The 16,875-nt window shown below is 39.2% G+C and overlaps 1 protein-coding gene across 1 annotated transcript in view; it reads left to right on the top strand.

Moving 5' to 3' along the window:
- The window catches only part of ENAH (ENAH actin regulator), a 51,654-nt gene that overhangs the window by 18,279 nt on the left and 16,500 nt on the right, over nt 1-16,875 (top strand). The window contains exons 6-9 of the mRNA XM_035903664.1: nt 11,675-11,994; nt 13,191-13,991; nt 15,846-16,156; nt 16,423-16,562. Of these exons, the coding sequence (XP_035759557.1) occupies nt 11,675-11,994; nt 13,191-13,991; nt 15,846-16,156; nt 16,423-16,562 (1,572 nt within the window). The remainder of the gene's footprint in view (nt 1-11,674; nt 11,995-13,190; nt 13,992-15,845; nt 16,157-16,422; nt 16,563-16,875) is intronic.

The following is a 16,875-nucleotide window of genomic DNA, read 5'->3' as shown; positions in this document are numbered from 1 at the left end:
ATTACCTATATAATTTCTGAACTTTTTTGAAAACATTTGTGGAAATACTGAAAGAAAAAAAAAAACCTGTATCCTGCAATTCAGTAGCAATGTAGCTATAATAACTTAAAGGAAGGAAAGTTTGCCCATCCCTGGTAGCCTGGTTTCTACCAATTTCCCACAGCCCATGACCTTTCCCTAGTTAGTGGCCAGATGTACTGTTTCCAGTTTTCCTTTGCTTTTGAATTTGTGCCATTTATCCCACATCTTCTTTTGAGGAAGTAGGATTTCTTTAAAGGTATATGGATTGATTAGATTGTAACTAAGCAAACAGTTCTAATCTGAGGTAGGCATACAAATATAATGTAGTAGTTGGCATTTTGGTTTAGGGTATGAGTGATCAGTAGAATACCGTCATTCGATTGTAGCATGTGCTGTGCGTGCTACAAAATCTGCATGAAGTTCTCATCCCAGAGACGGCTTAGATGGAATCAATGGGGGTTTTTTAATGCCTAAAGTAAAGGTTTCCAGCGGGTCAAAGTTACATCAGTGTAAACTTCTCGAGCTGAGCTTGCTGAGGTAGTTTCATAGGACAGTCTGCAGCCATTTGGATCCGCATAGTAGGATGGGAGACAAAAGGAGGCAGAAGAAAAAAGACCCATCAGTGAGGGTTGTTTATCTCATCCTAAAGACTTAATTTTTTTTTTCTTGCCCTCAAAGTTTCTGGAAAACAGAGTTCTGGTATAATAATTACTTTTTTTTTTTTTTTTTTAAGTGCACCTCATTTTCTTTCCATTCAGTTTCTTCCCATTCACGATGAAGTTTTTCTTTGTTCTGTCAAGTCTAGCTGTAAGAGACTTAATAACTGGCTTTATGGAGAGGTAATGGGTGCTGTCTGGTTACAGTACTGAATAGCTATAGATGTTGGGTAACATAGACTGTTTAGCAGACTGAGAAGAGCACTCTTCCATTAAGCAGTCTTTTGACTACATTGGCAAAATTGCTGCCTTAATTGCTGCAATTGAATATGGATGTTGCTTGAAGGATGGTTCTGACAAGTATCTTAGTTAACACTTTTAAAAATGTCTCTTTGAAATCATAGCCTTTCTGCAAAATTTTCAGTTCTCTGGGTTTTTTCTGTTTAATGCAAAACATGAAGTTGGGATTAGAAACTGTTCTCCATTTTTCCAGATTTTTGGTTATTGTGGTTCCCTTTTATGAAATTAGTTCTGTCCTGACTGTGCTCACTAGAATACCACTGAAGTAGTTGCTAATGTAAGTAGATTTTTCTGCTATTGAGAATCTTATTTTTTTCTAAAATTTGATGTGCACAGATGACTTTCCATGTGTAAGCTAACAGAACACTTGAACTTAATAAGTCAAAAAGATCAAGATGAGGAAAACGAGGATTAATGAGGCTTGATTAAAGAGCATTAATATATCCCTTTCTCTGTTAGAAATCCTGTATCTAATAACCTTTAGGGTTCTAGTTGCCTTTTCATGTTTTTGTTGTGGTGGTGTGTTAGCAGTTTTTTCTTGACTGATAAAACCTAGTTCTTTCTCTTATTTTCTTATTTCCAACTAACGTGGTTTGAGCTTATAACATAAAAGCTTGTTGTTAGACCTTAAATCCCTTTTGATCAAGGAAATGAAAGCCTGTTAGTTTGACCTTGCTAATGTGAAAAGCTTTAGAACTATTTTTGAAGAAAAGAATAATTAACCAGATAAAACATAGCACAGTAAACTGTACCCAGATAATACTTTCTTTTGCAAAAGAAGAAAAGGCTGTTCGTGGCCTTCAGTAAAGCATTTGACAGATACCAAGAGGGAAGCTCCTAGCTAAGGTGGAAGAGAGAAGGATTGCTGTGGAAGTGTGAGGAGTGTAAGAACAGGCAGTTCCTCTTGCATCATTGGGACTGGGAACAATCAAATTTTATTTGGTGTTTTGCTGAACAAAGTCAGTCCTTGTGGCTGATGTGAATTGAGATACAAGTACAAAAGAGAACAGGAGGAGTTGGATGATGTTGCAGATTTTCATGATCAAAATGGAATGGGAAATGATAAATAGCTGGTGTCCTGGTTTTAAGACACTTTTTTGAGGGGGTGGGAAATGCAACCTGTAGACCAAACACTACTGTTTAGGATGTCTTAATATTAGTGTATGGGGAAAATCAAATTGACAGTGAAAGTGTTACATGCAATGGTGATTGATCAGGGGAAAACTCCTTGAACATTGCTATAATGATCTTTAGATTTGTGTTGTGTTTCAAAATCATGATATATGTAATCAATTAAAATACCTTTATAATTTTGCATTGGATTAAGTGTAAAGTGTTCTTTGATACAAACTTTAAAAAAAGACATGATTGAAACAGTCTCACCTTTCACTACTGTTTAAAGAACCAGAGTTCCACCACTGTTGGAACTGGAAGTAATTGTCAGTTCCAGAGCATATACATAAACTTACTTCACAAACCTCTTGCCTTTCAACAGTCAAACTTTGCAGATCTTCTAAGTGTCTGCTTCTTGCTCATTTTATCAAGTTACCTAGCTCTTGTCTGGGTTTCTCTGAAATGATGTGCAGTATGCTCAGGTAGAAGCTGTCCTGACTGTCTAGCACTTGGAAAAAAAAAAAAAGTAAAGCTAACTTGATGAGAGTTACAGTGAGTGCGTGTAGCAAGAGTTCAGTTTAGATGATTCAAAGCGAAGTTCCTGCAACTGAGAGAGCTTAGGAAGATGTGAAGAGGTTAAATATTGATCGCTTCTGCTGAGGTTGTGTTATTGGTGCATCAAATGTACTTTTTATTCATGAAGTCTCTCTGTCTCAGTGGAAGCTGCCTATGTTTGATGGAAATTTGCAATCTGTATTGATGATTTAGACTATATTTTCTCTTTGTAAATGAATTGTAAAATTTGGGGGGGTAGTGTGTGTTCATTCCATGGTGTATAAGCATTAATGGGTAGGTCTTGAGATACTTACTCGGTAGGTTTATGTGACCATACAGGAGAGTGAGTTCTGTGGTACATGCTGATTTTTGGAATGATGAATAAATACTTACTATTAGAGATGAAAACAAGTTCAACATTGATATTCAGTTTCTATTATTCGAATAAGTTCCTGCAAATTTGAAGGGCCATAGCACACACACCTTTTTCTGACCTTATGCAGAAGAAGATTAGAGGATTAAGCAATTAAAACTCAAACTAGCAGCTAAATTCAAAATAATGAACATGTTAAAGTGCTCTTCTTTTTTTTTTTTTTTTTTTCCTATAAATGGTTGTAACGGTAGGTTGGCTGTATCTAGTGAAACTGATGTCCATAGAGCACATGCAGTTAGTTGCAGTCACAAGGTGGCTGCCCCTCTGTAGATGACCACATCCTTCAGATGGAGCTGAGGTCACCCTGCAGCTGGTGCTGGCGCCTGTAGCTCAGCGACGCGTTGTGTAGCCTGTTTGCAGCCAGCTGCTCGTTTTGTTGCGGTGACTCAGTGGTGGGAGGAGGAGAGCCATCATGTGAGATGTATTCTGGTAGGTAGCGACTGTTGGATTAGATAATGGTATCTATGCCCACATGCTGGGGCTTTCAGCATTTTAGAATAAAACTCCCAACATTACTGTCTTGTTTATTGCTCTGTAGATTGAGGCAGGGTTAGAGGAGCTGGTGCAAGAGCTCAGAGCAGCCCTGAAAGCCTAGGCATATGGAGCCTCCAGGACTGGAATGCTATTATCTTTTTCTTGTAGTGCTAGTCACTGCAGTGCAACTCTTTAAACTGGTAAATGTATTTTAATGCTTAAACATATTTTTAAATTTAATTTAATTGGTCAACATAAGCTTAATGGCCAGATCAACAACACAGTTTAAACAACTCCACTGGTTTGGATTGATGAATCCAGGTTTAATTATGGTTGATGTTATACACAACTTTAGAACCTTGACATAGTAGTGTTATTCCTAGATATCTTGTTTATGTTGGGTTATAAAATTTACATTTTTTTAAAAACTAGTGAAGCACAGAAAGAAATGCATGTATGGTAGAATACTTTTGTTATAATCACATTTGGTTTCTTATACAGAATGTTTTACTGATAACTTTAGGAATAGATAAAATGCAGAATATATTACAGCAATGTTTTTAAGCAAGCAGTGGTCAACCTGCATGCTACCTTTTGGGTGTCATCCTTGTGCCTGTCTTCTGCTACACCACGTTTGTTTTAGAATAGGTAACAGCACAAGCAAGAACCTGTTCTTCAAAGCAAAAAATATGATGTGGGGCACAAACCGGAAAATCTGCCCTCAAGAGAATCTGTTTTATGACTTTTCTAATTCTGTTATTTTTTTTTTAGTGGCTCAAGTGATGGTTTTTGATGTCCTTTTTCAATACACTCATCTTATTAGTGATTCCCCCCCCACACACACACACACTTGTATCTTTAAGCAGACAAAATGGGGGTAGTGCTGCTATTGATCTTTGAACAATTTGATGCCCTGCTCTGACACCAAGTTGCTCAGTTGAGAAAGAATGGAATATGAAATTGGTGTGTTCGTAAATGGTGACTAACAGCTGTCAGATACTATGTATTATCTGCCTGCAGCTGACCTCTTCACTCAGTGTGGCAATTACTTCAGTCAGGTCTGTTCCTGAAGATATTTTGTTTTCTGCAGGCTTTGTCTTGGGTCTTTGTTTTCTACAGTGAGTTTTAAGATCAAATACTGCAAACCAGTTTCTGTTCATCTTGGAATGCCTATCAGCTCACTGCCTGTTGAATTTGGATGTGATACAAAGATGATTCTGTCTGTACTGTTCATGGAAATACCTCTGGTTTTAATGTATCTGGCTTCATGACAAGAAGCCTTTCGGGTTTGTGGCTGAATTCTGTTTTCAGGTTGATATACGGTCTCCTCGGTGTGGTTTCCTATCATCTTTTTAGGAAAAAATTTAATGGCTTGATCTCGAATCGAAGAGCAAAGCAAGCCAGTGTTCGAATCCTGGAGATTTATGTGAACGTACAGAAAAACTTCCACCTGAGGAAACAAGGTGACCTGCTAGAGCAGACAGCTATTTGCTTTTACAAGCTGTTTCAGCAATGGATTTGTTACGTGTAGGTTTTTTCTCTTGGTGCCCTTATGACAACCGCTCTGTGTTCTGACACAATGAGAGTTGCCTAATGCTGAGGCATGCTTTCTCTGGTGGAGGGACAGTCTTTCCACAAACTGAGACACTTGCTGTAACTCTTCTGCAGATGACCAAGATACGGGCTTAAATGTGGAAAGTGTTCCAGAAACAAGTTCTCTCTGTGGCTATTAAGTCTGCTCTGACACAGAATATTGGTTTATGAGTAAACATTGGAAGTTCTTAATCCATTTGATATCTTTGTCTTCCCTTCAACCAATATGGTAATGGTGATATTTTAAGAAAATTGATTGAGGCGTCAATTCTTTTGAATGACTATGTTGAAATCTGTAGTAAAAGGACCAGAGGATTGCTGTCAATTATTCACCTCCAGGCACAGAAGCTGAACCAACCTTTTTGGTTGTGTGTCATTGTCTGTCCGTGTGTGTCCCGTCCTCCCCCCCACACCCCTACATGTCTAAAGGTATTGAATAACATTATTTTGGGATAGTTTCCTAGTTGCTCTGTGTGATGATCTGTTGAATGTAGTGATGCTACTTGCTAGTGAAAGGCATGATAGAAAGTGATCTTGGTGTACATGAGGTATTGGCTCATTTCGTAAACATGAAGAGCTGAGGTAGTAGCACTGCTTCTTTAATTGCTATTCCCCCCTTTTTCTCTGATTCAGAACAAGCTAGGAAGGCTTTGTGTGTACCTGGGTAAACTAACAGCAATTCTGTTTTGCAGTTGTCATGTAAGAGAAATTCTAAACACCTTCACCATTGCAAAATGTGGTTTTCTTTCAGCAGGGATGCAACAGTGTGTGCTTAACTCTGCTCGTTGCATTTTTCTCCTTGCGTTATTTCAAGAATGTAGTCATGCTCCTGATTCTTGGCTGCACAAAGAACTGGAGGATTAATGCTGACAACAGTTCAAAGTCATGAGTTAGAATTGTAAATATGATTCTTTCTTCATTCTCTGACTATACTTCCTCATACCTCTTTTAAGTGGACAAACGTATAAGGGCAAGAAAAAGAGGGGAAATAACTTCAAAAGCTGTTGCAATGTTAAAGTAAGTTAATTTAACAAAAGCCAACCAATACCTGCCCTCCCCCCCCCAACACCCCAAAGTGAAGTTTCCGAAGATGCTTTTGGCATGGAACTAATTAAAATCCAAAAAGAAAGTTTCATGAGTAGAATGCATGATAAAGCCAGCAGCTATTCTGAAATTCTCAAGTTGACTCTTTGAATCTAAACCCGCCTGTAACAGTAGCTACATTGCATATGAATGACATGCTGTTCGGTTTTATGGCACTGTCTCAACTACTCAGTGTAAATTAGCTCTTAGAGTCTAGTAATTCACACCTTTAAAATAATTAGAATCACTTTGCCTTAGCATAATTAGCATTTCACTATAAGATAGCTTTCGGGGGCATTTTTAGTATTACTTCAGCCAGAAGTTGTCTTGGTAGCTAGATACTGTGCTTTCTAAGGCTGAAGGATTTTCATCTATCGCTTTCACAGTGTTCTTGAATGTTCCCATGCTTTAGAACTACCAAAGTCTCGGTGTTTCAGAAACACTTTAATTGATGTGTAGTGACTCTTCTTAATCTACTAATGCTTTTGCATAATATAATTTTGATCTCTGACAAAATTTAAAATAAAATTACATTATCTCATGCTAACTAAACAAAACCAGAGGGGTTTAATGCAAACAAATTTATCCTCTTTTTTTTTTTTAATTAGCAAAATGAGTTCTTAATCTTTTTAAGCTACAGCTGTTACACTTGTTAAGCTGCAGTTCTTAGTTTATGAAATTCATCCTCGCTCATTAAGTTATGTTGAAGCAACGTGATTGCATTACTGCTGTACTGATCCTTTGACCTGTGCCACTTCTGGTTTTCTTTCTGAAAGGTTTATGAAAATCGTTAAAACTACTGTAAAAATGTAGTGGGTTGTGGTGTGTGGTTTTTTGGTTTGGGGTTTGTTGTTGTGGGGGGTGGGTTTTGGGTGGTTTTTTTTGTTGTTGTTGTTTGGGGTTTTTTTTGTTTTCCTTGTTGACAAAGGAATGCTTCAGTGACATATGATGAGAATAATTTAAACTTTTCAAGGACAGTGTATTTCATCTACATGGGAATTTTATGTAAGATAGGAAGCATTTGCAAGGTATTTTGCTGCCCTCTCTTGGTAGACCATTTGTATCTTAAGCAAAGTGCTCAACTTGTTTAGTTTTTATTTGCACGTTTAAAAAATTTCTGGTTTCATTCCTTTATTTCCTGAAGAAATGAAAAATGAGGATTCTTTTACAAAAATAAAACAGTAAATATTTAATCACTCAATATTTATTTAATTATGATAACTCTTTCATTTAGGTCCTGTGTAGGTGAAAGTGGTTATCTCACTGCTGTTTATCTATATCTTAGTAGACAGCCAATACAATCTGATAGTGTTTGATTGCTGACTGAAATTTTTTTTTCTTCAGACAAAGGTTAAAGCGTATAAATGCTTAGGTACATTTTGTTATGACACATGGGCATTGTGTCTTTATAGCTCTCTGAAGAGGAGAAAAAGCCCAGATGAACCTCAAGAACATGTTCACACATATTAGGAGAACTAGTCAATCCCAAACAAGCAGTTTGATTTAGATGTATATCTTATGCTTTAGCTAAAATTGCATCTAATTACATGCTATATGGAGACAGAGTATACATTTATAGACAGTCTCGTCGTCCATGTCTCCTTCCTCCTCTCTTTGTATATAGTGTGTACACACACACACACACACACACACACACGTGGACATACCCCTCTCAATAGTTAGAAAAGCTTTAAGTAAAAACTAACAGAAGTCCCCACTATTCTGGGCCAGGGCAAATGCCTGGAAAACTTCCCCTTGCTACTCTCCAATCCTTTGGGCATTTTTGGTTCAACAGCTTCTTGTGCATGATGCAATTTCTGTTTTCCAAATGACCTTCCATGTTTTTCTTCTGTGGGCTTTTCTCTACTCTTTCTTCGAATCACTCTGGCAAGGAGTTCCACAACTCATCTGCCTGATGCGCAGAGGTGCTCACTCTTCTTTTCTTTAATTTATTTATTATTTTTAATTTCTAGCTTTTCTATTACTAGTTGCATTGACTCTTTCCTCCTAGCTGTTGTATTAGGATGTCCTCATCGCTCAGGACTTTATAGAGCTCCAGTTGTCTTTTCCAGAACACAGAATTCCAGCTGCTTTACTTATTTTTTTGAGTGGTAACTGGTACATTTGGTCATGGTGTTGGTGCTCTCCAAACCTTTTTAGTTCTGCTGTTTTCTGCCTTTTGAGATGGAAACAGAGATGCAGGGTTTGTGAAGCAGGATGATGGTATTTTCTCTACTGCTCTCTAATCCTTTCCTAATGTGTAGCATCTGGTTTATGTTTTTGAACATAACACATCAATGAATGGATGTTGTCATAGAACTGTCTGTCATAACCCTAATGTCTCACTCCTGAGTCAGAGGTCAACTCAGTCCAGCATTTCCTATATGAATTTACCAGATTTCCCTTCTCTCCTCTGCATCATTTCAGTTGAGTTTTATTTGCCAATTTTATTGCCCAGTTACTTGGAACTAGAAGATCTGTCAGTAGCTGTTCATAATCAGTCATCAGCCTTGCTATCCTAAATAACTTAACATTAAGGAGCTTAGTCAAGAGCACCTCACTGATTCTTTTCCAGGTAGTTTATGAAAATGTGAAGTGGCACGGGTCTTGCTATGGCTTATTGCAGAACTGCCTAAGTGACACTGCTCTTAGCAAGAAGTAACCTATATCAAGCTTCTATTTCTGTGAATAAATGAAGAACTTAAAAAGAAAATGTAAATATCTGGCAGCTGCTTGATGTGTTATTAAACCCAGTGAATTGATACCTTCTAGTTTCATAAACTAAATATAACACAAAGTGTTTATAACCTCAAATGCCTTGTTTACATTTTAATTCTAGGATTAACAGTGAGTACACTTCTAGGTAGAATATGCTCGTTTCTGGAAAATGAATGAAAAAGAATGAACAAAATAAACGAAAGTTGCTTTGGAGTTCTGTAAATGCTGACTCCTGCTCTGAATAGCCTTTTAGCTACAAGTATCTGTGCATCCACCTCTCCTTTACAAAAAAAGAGCCTAAGATGACCAAGCTGAAGATATCCAAAATGGAAACCCTGCTTTCCTCTAATAATAGATTTTTATCTGAGGGGAAAAAGAGCACAGAATAAAACTAGTTTTGTACAGTACGGAGCAAGCAAAAATGTAATGCCAAAAATATTTTTAATATCCCTTTTGGAGCTTAAATTTCTGTGGTTTATATTGTATTCTCCTGATATTCTGTAGAAATCCTCTACTGGTTCCAAATATGTATCAGTCAATTACCAGAATTTTTGGTGGACTTCAGAGGCTAAAAATCAAGCATTTAACAAGCTGAGTTGCAGCTGTCATTTCTTAATGACTGCTATTACAACTTGGTTATATGGGAGAGCAGGAGCTGACAGAAGAACTGACACAGGAGCAGAACTATTTGGCAGCTTCAGAGGATGCTGGGTAACAAGTTCAGTAGAGAAAAGCCCTTTTGCTGTACATAACTGGAACTTAATTGCTTATAGCAATTACAAAACTTCAGTATTTTACAGGGGGTTTTTTGTTTGTTTTTCAAAGGAAAAATATTGTTCTGAAAGGATAGACTTCAATAGTAACAGTGTATGAGCTGGGGTTTCCAGTTCTGCCGGTATATTCTGAATAGGAATGAAGTAGCTGAAGTTCCCTTCATTTTCAGGCTTCAGTTTTACATGGCTCTAAGCGTATAGGATAGAATTACTAATTACCTTTCCAGATAAGATTGCCCAGTGGCAGTTTATAGAAAACACATATCTAGTAGCTTAAGGTGCCAAAATTTAGGTCTCCTTTTTGCTTTATAGTTAAAAGCTGCCTGTGCTTTCTGTTTGTTGAGAAGCTATCTTCAGTTTGCATCTGAAGCATGGCAGAAAAAAAATAGCTGTGTGCTTTATATACAAGTTTTTCTTTGCAAGTGTCTTTTTTTTTTTTTTTTCAAAGGAAAAATATTGTTCTGAAAGGATAGACTTCAATAGTAACAGTGTATGAGCTGGGGTTTCCAGTTCTGCCGGTATATTCTGAATAGGAATGAAGTAGCTGAAGTTCCCTTCATTTTCAGGCTTCAGTTTTACATGGCTCTAAGCGTATAGGATAGAATTACTAATTACCTTTCCAGATAAGATTGCCCAGTGGCAGTTTATAGAAAACACATATCTAGTAGCTTAAGGTGCCAAAATTTAGGTCTCCTTTTTGCTTTATAGTTAAAAGCTGCCTGTGCTTTCTGTTTGTTGAGAAGCTATCTTCAGTTTGCATCTGAAGCATGGCAGAAAAAAAATAGCTGTGTGCTTTATATACAAGTTTTTCTTTGCAAGTGTCTTTTTTTTTTTTTAAATAAGAATTCAAATGAAGGATAATAACTAACAGTCTTTTCAGTGATACGTACTGACAGGAACATACTGGCCACAGCTTTGAGGAGGATGTGCCTAATTTTTCTTGTAGTAGTGAGTTCCTCCAAGAGATGAAAAAGCTTTGAAAATCAAAAAGCTGTATTTTAGCCAACTAGAAATGTGTGTCTTTTTAAAATATAATTTAAAAAAAAACCCAACCTAAAGAAAATATAAAACAAGTTGAGGAAAAAAACCCAAAAGGGTTGTTTATGGCTTTTCCCACTGTATTTTTGCAGGAAAGTCCTTTCAGCCAACCTAGTTGCTTTGGCAGCAAATTTTGCTTGATTCCTTCTTACTCTTAGGAAGTTCTTTGTATTTCCTCTGCCTGGCTTTTACTTGTTTTCTTCCTCTTCACATCTTCCCCCTCTCTGCTTTCCTTTGCAAAGACTCCCATGAGCTGGAAACCCTGCCAGCTCCCTGCCGTGTTTCCCTGGCTCCTGCACCCTGAATTTTTTTCTGACCATGTCCAGTTTTCCCCATCCTCCAGGGTGTTCTTGTCTTGCCACCAGTTAAGTTGTATTTGCATGTCATAGTATGCATGTGGAGAGGGGACACATACACATTTTGATGCTTCTCTAAAATTTGGATAAATACTATCTGACTAGCATATCTGAAAAATGTAATTTGTTTGGGAGTGGGTTTTTTCATGAGTATTTGTGTTACTGCTATTTCACTGTACTTCTATTCACTGCTTCGAGTATAAAGTACCGTGCAAAGAACAAATGTAACTCCATATCCCAAACTGGGAAGATTGCATCAGTTAGTGAATTACCAGCAACAGCTTTCTGTTCTTACCTCTTGAAACCTGTCTCCCGGAATGTTAAATTAAGAAGAAATTTGATATATAATTCTTTTTACTGTAAGTATAATACAACTATTATCCAGCTCAGATAAATAACATGTAGAATTAAGAATTTTATGTAGGTACAAATGCTGTGCTTTTGTTCTCCCTGGTGCAAAGATTGTCGATCAGCTTATCTCTTCTTGTCCTCTAACAGTTGCTTGATATTTTTGGTTTTTGCTTTGCAGCTTAGTCTTTTTTCCTTTTTTCATGATTGTAGACAGTTGCAAGAGCAGCAGAGGCAGAAGGAGCTGGAACGGGAGAGGCTGGATCGTGAACGAATGGAACGGGAGAGGCTGGAAAGAGAGAGGCTAGAAAGGGAAAGACTTGAAAGAGAGCGCCTAGAACAGGAGCAACTGGAGAGAGAACGGCAAGAAAGGGAACGGCAAGAACGCCTAGAAAGGGAGAGACAAGAGAAAGAGAGGCAGGATCGAGAAAGACTTGAACGACTTGAACGGGAAAGGCAAGAAAGAGAACGGCAAGAACAGTTGGAAAGGGAACAATTGGAATGGGAAAGAGAGAGAAGAATTTCAAATGCTGGTAAGAATTTCAAAACTGAGTGTATCCAAGTACCAGGCTACTCTTTATGTGTTTGGGTGATGGAGTGGGAGAGAAGCAACAAAGGGCTGTGAGTAGAGTTGTGCAACAACAGTCAGTATTTCAGGCTTCTATTTGCTGGAATTTCTTCCTTTTTTTTTATGGCAAGAAGTCCAAGATCTTTGACTTTCCTGTCATAATTTTCCATTAACTCTGAAATAAATTTTTTTGCACGATTCGCTTACTCCATTACCGTACTCTCTGATCGCTTGAAGAACTTGAATCATTTCGGGCATCTCAAACTTTGGTTAAAATATGATGAGTTAAGATTTCTTTGTTTGCTCTGTTAAACAAGATGTATTCTCATCACATAATTTGGAAAAAAACCCAACCCCCAAACATATCAGGTTGAGCGTGTTAATGTAGAAGGTATGCACCTACATGAGGCAAAGTAATAGTGCGAGAAATGCCTTTTGGTATGAAGTCTTGCCTAATTTATCATTGTAGTAACATTTCAGTGAAATGTGTTATATGTATTTGTAGATAAGCTAATGCACTGCCTGCAGAAACGTATCCAGCGGTAACCGAAAGCTTTCTCATTTTGGTAATATAATGGAATATCTGTCAAGTACTTGGTTGTTCTTTAGTAACAAACTTACATAAGAAGTCAGCTAATGGTAAAAGTTGAGGAATGCTACGTAAGAGCTAGTCACTTTAGAGCAGAGGATTTTATTGGTAGTTTTATTCCCAGTACTTTCAAGTTTGCGATGGAGCTTTTTCTGGGGAAGAGAAAGATACTTACCTGCTGCCTACAGTATGAATTTTTTTAGTGGAGTTGTAACAAATGTTAAGATCACTACACTTGCTTGCAGTTTGCAACCAAACAAGAAGATAAAAGCTGATAAAAGACTCATTAATCAACCCTGTATCTAATCCTTCTCACAGATGGGATTTGAGAAAACTTACTCTAGAATGTACTTGTAAATTCAAATGTTGGCACAAAAATAGTTGGTAAAATTTAAAAGCAGCTGTTGATAATACGTAAAACTTTCCTAACTTGTGCCTAATCCTCTGGTACTAACTGTAGTCTACATTTATACATTTTGTTTGAATGCTGGTTTTGTTGCTTCATTAGCTCCCTTTTTCTCTTTCTCCTTTTTTTATCCTGCCTTTGCTGCTGCTTTCCATCTTCTGTCCAGCTCCATCTTTCGACAACTCCCCGTATAGCACTCCACTTCCTGAATACTCCAGTTGCCAGCCTCCTTCAGCACCTCCTCCATCATATGCAAAAGCAGTCTCAGCACCAATGTCAGAGGCCACACCGGAGTACGCTGTAGTGACTTCTGCACCACCGACTTCCACTCCCCCTACACCGCCTCTAAGGCACTCTGCATCACGTTTTGCTACATCTTTAGGCTCAGCTTTCCACCCTGTTCTCCCCCATTACGCTACGGTTCCTCGTCCGCTGAACAAAAGTTCTCGGCCTCCTTCTCCTGTCACTGCCCCAGCAACTTTGCCTCCAAATACAAAGCCTGTTGCCTGGTCCGCGCCCAGTTTTGCCCCTCTCCCCCCATCTCCTCCAGTAATGATAAGCAGTCCACCAGGCAAGGCTACTGGTCCAAGACCTGTCCTCCCAGTGTCGGCTTCTAATCCAGTGACCCAAATGTCCACGTCTCCCACGGCTCCTAACGGGCTTCCTGAAAACCTGGCTTATCCGGCTCCTTCACCTTCTACCTCAGGTCCAACTCCGCCTCCGCCACCTCCTCCCCCCCCACTGCCTTCCTTTCCGCCTCTGTCACTCTCTGGACCTCAAGCTTCTCCTTCTCCCAACTCCCCGAATGCCTCGACTCCCTCATCCAAGCCTAGTGTTCTCCCTTCTCCCTCTGCAGCTACCCCTGCCTCTGTTGAGAACTCTCTAAACTCTGTGCTGGGAGACTCCTCTGCTTCTGAGCCAGTCTTGCAGGCAGCCTCTCAGCCGATTGAACCTACGACCCAGCAGGGTAAGGCTTTCTGTTATTGCTACTAATGCGCTAATCAGGAATGCAGTCGAAACCGATTGGTATCAAAGCCCATAACTGCCCCGAAGAATTAATACAATGCTTCCAAAGTTGCAGTGATCTTAATACCACAACGAAATACCATTTGGAAAACTGGGGTAAGGGAAATCTTAAAGCTCTGCGGAGAAGAGATGGCATTCTGTGACCTGTCATAAGTAAAATTCTGATTTCTTAAGCTCTCACCTGTCGAGGACAGAGCTTTTCAAATACTTGCTTGGTAAATCTTGCACTGTTAGTTTATTTGGAACATGGTGTTAACAGGCAGCAGCATCATTAGCTTCCTAATGGCAGCCAACATGGAAGAACGTACGTGCAGCTTTGGACACGTGAATGGCCTTAAGCGAGGAATAGTCTGAACCACTTTGATAATCTATGTAGTTTCAAATTCATGAAGTCATATGTAACACCTAAAGCATTTCTTTCTGGACAGTGATTGTATTTTGATATATGGCCACATGCCCGCACATATATATGTATATGGACAGGTCTTCCCGTGGTATTCTACCAGTGTAGCTAAAGACACTTTAGGAAAAAAGTTTGGTTAAGCAGGTGAATGTCTTAATGGACACTCTACCAATATGATAGAAATATGTTTTACGTAGATGTAAATGTCTTTGTTAAGCTGAATCCTGTTTTTATATAGATTTAGTAGATTTAGGTCTTTGTACATAAGTCTGCAGTAGCTCAGCTAAAGGTGTGGGCAGAGGGGCTTGGGGGGGGTGAGTAGACTGTGGCTTCATCAACATAAGCTGTGCAGATCAGATCCTGTTTATGCCCTACTCCTGTCTTAAATGAAGGCGTGAGCTACTCTGTGGTGGGCTGGAAATAGGGTGAATCGCCTCACTTGTATGGGAAAAAAGTATACGCTTGGATGGTGAGTGACGCCAAGAGAGTTTTAAAGGCTTTTAAATTTACACAGTGATTAGCAGAGTAGAAAACCAGGAAGACTTGTGTGTGCAAGTCCTGCGTGTAGAGGTTGCTTAAGGTGCTTGTGCAGCATTTTTTAGTAGCCTGTGGCAGTTTGGGCGAGGTGGGGGGGGGGGGATGTGGGGGGTTGTCACTTTAGTCACAATTTCTTAAACTGTTCCTGTAATAATAACAACACAGTAATCACCAGAATATTGTTTCTTCAAAACACATTTTGTATTGCGTATTAACATGAATTTAAAGCATTAAAGATGGGTAGATAAAAAAAGGAAGAGCTTGTTCCCATCAGCTTAAAATTTGTCAGTCTTCTAACTCACTAATTAGTGTTTGTATTAGATTATTAATGTTGATTCCTGGAATATTTTTTAGAGGAAAGGTAGCCTAGAGAAAGAGCAGCCTAGAAATCAGCATTGGAACTCAAACAGTTCAAGGGTTCAGATGTTTGGGCGGTGTGTTAAATGCTCGTTAGTACAGTGAGAAGTCACTCGGTGTTCAGCACCACTTGGACAAGCAGCGTTGTTCCTACGTGGTCTGGTGCTTGCGCCTTACTTGACTCTTTATAAAAGCTTTGCCTGTTTCCCAGTGTAAGAGTCTTCTTGGTTGTAGCACAGAACCTGACTGGAGGGGTTTTGTATGCAGAAGTCTCTGAAACTCTCTGATCTCTTATAGCACACTATGTAATGGTTTTAGTGCATTTAATAAGAATGCTTCTCTCCTACTGAAATTCGCAGTGTTTTCTTGCCTATGAAAAGGACCCTTACCAGTATTAATGTCTCATGCACTGAGCAAAAGAACCAATATTTCAATGGACATGAGATTTTGTTTTTCTAAACCCTTAATACAGTATATTTGTTTTCTCTTTGATACTAGGTGTTGTCCAAGGACCACCTGCACCTCCTCCCCCACCCCCCCTTCCCCCTGGCCCAGCTCAGTCTTCAGTAGCAGCCCCACCTCCTCCTGGCCCACCACCACCACCTCCACTTCCACATTCAGGGCCACCGCCGCCGCCACCACCACCACCTCCTCCACTTCCTAGCCAAGTTCCTCCTGTTCCCCTTCCGCCTCCTGCTCCCCCCCTCCCCACCTCTGGATTTTCAGTGGGATTCGCATCCGAAGAAAATCGCCCTTTAACTGGACTAGCAGCTGCACTTGCTGGAGCCAAACTTCGGAAAGTCTCACGGGTAAATACAACTCTTGGTTCTTTTTCCAATTCCTGTCTCTAAATCCTGTCTTCCTGTACTGGTTGTAATTTTTGTTCAAGATTACTAGCAATATCAAGACTTTTGGAGTAGGCTTAATTCATTATTAAAAAAGTGTTACAGGGTGTACTACCAGCCCATCACATTCTTTATACAGTTGTTTCTTTCTCGTCTATGAACTTTGTTTCTTTCATTAAGTTGGCTATCGTTTTATTCGCACATCTACTGTTATTTTGTATGTTATGAAGGTTGAAGACTCCTCCAGTTCAAGTGGAGGAGGAGGAGGCAGCTCTGCTTCATCTAAAACAGACAGTGGCCGTGGAAATGGACCACTTCCCTTGGGAGGCAGTGGGTTGATGGAAGAAATGAGCGCCCTGCTGGCCAGGAGGTAAGGAGCTGTTCCTGTGCCCTAGCTGCTTGGTCATCACAGAGGTAGGATTTTGGGTGCCTGTTTTCAGCTGGCTAAGGATCAAATAAACATCGGCTTGCTCTTGTGGTTGCTTTGTGAATTTGATAACGTTTTGTGAATAGCCATTTTTACTTGAGTGTAATCGAGTACTTTTCTTCTGTGTATGTCTTTGTGCAGCAGTAGGGGAGGGGATACAGACTTTAAGAGGAGAAAGAATTGCAGGGTTGCTTTGGCAGGAAGTCTTTGTGCTTGGAAGTATTTTGAAAGTACTTTTTTAAATGCTAATTTTTCA

Source organism: Egretta garzetta, unplaced genomic scaffold, assembly GCF_000687185.1.
Source record: "Egretta garzetta isolate BGI_Z169 unplaced genomic scaffold, ASM68718v1 scaffold11, whole genome shotgun sequence".
Taxonomy (NCBI): Eukaryota; Metazoa; Chordata; class Aves; order Pelecaniformes; family Ardeidae; genus Egretta; species Egretta garzetta.
Note: the sequence above shows the minus strand (reverse complement) of the source record. Positions and strands in the feature narration are given on the sequence as shown.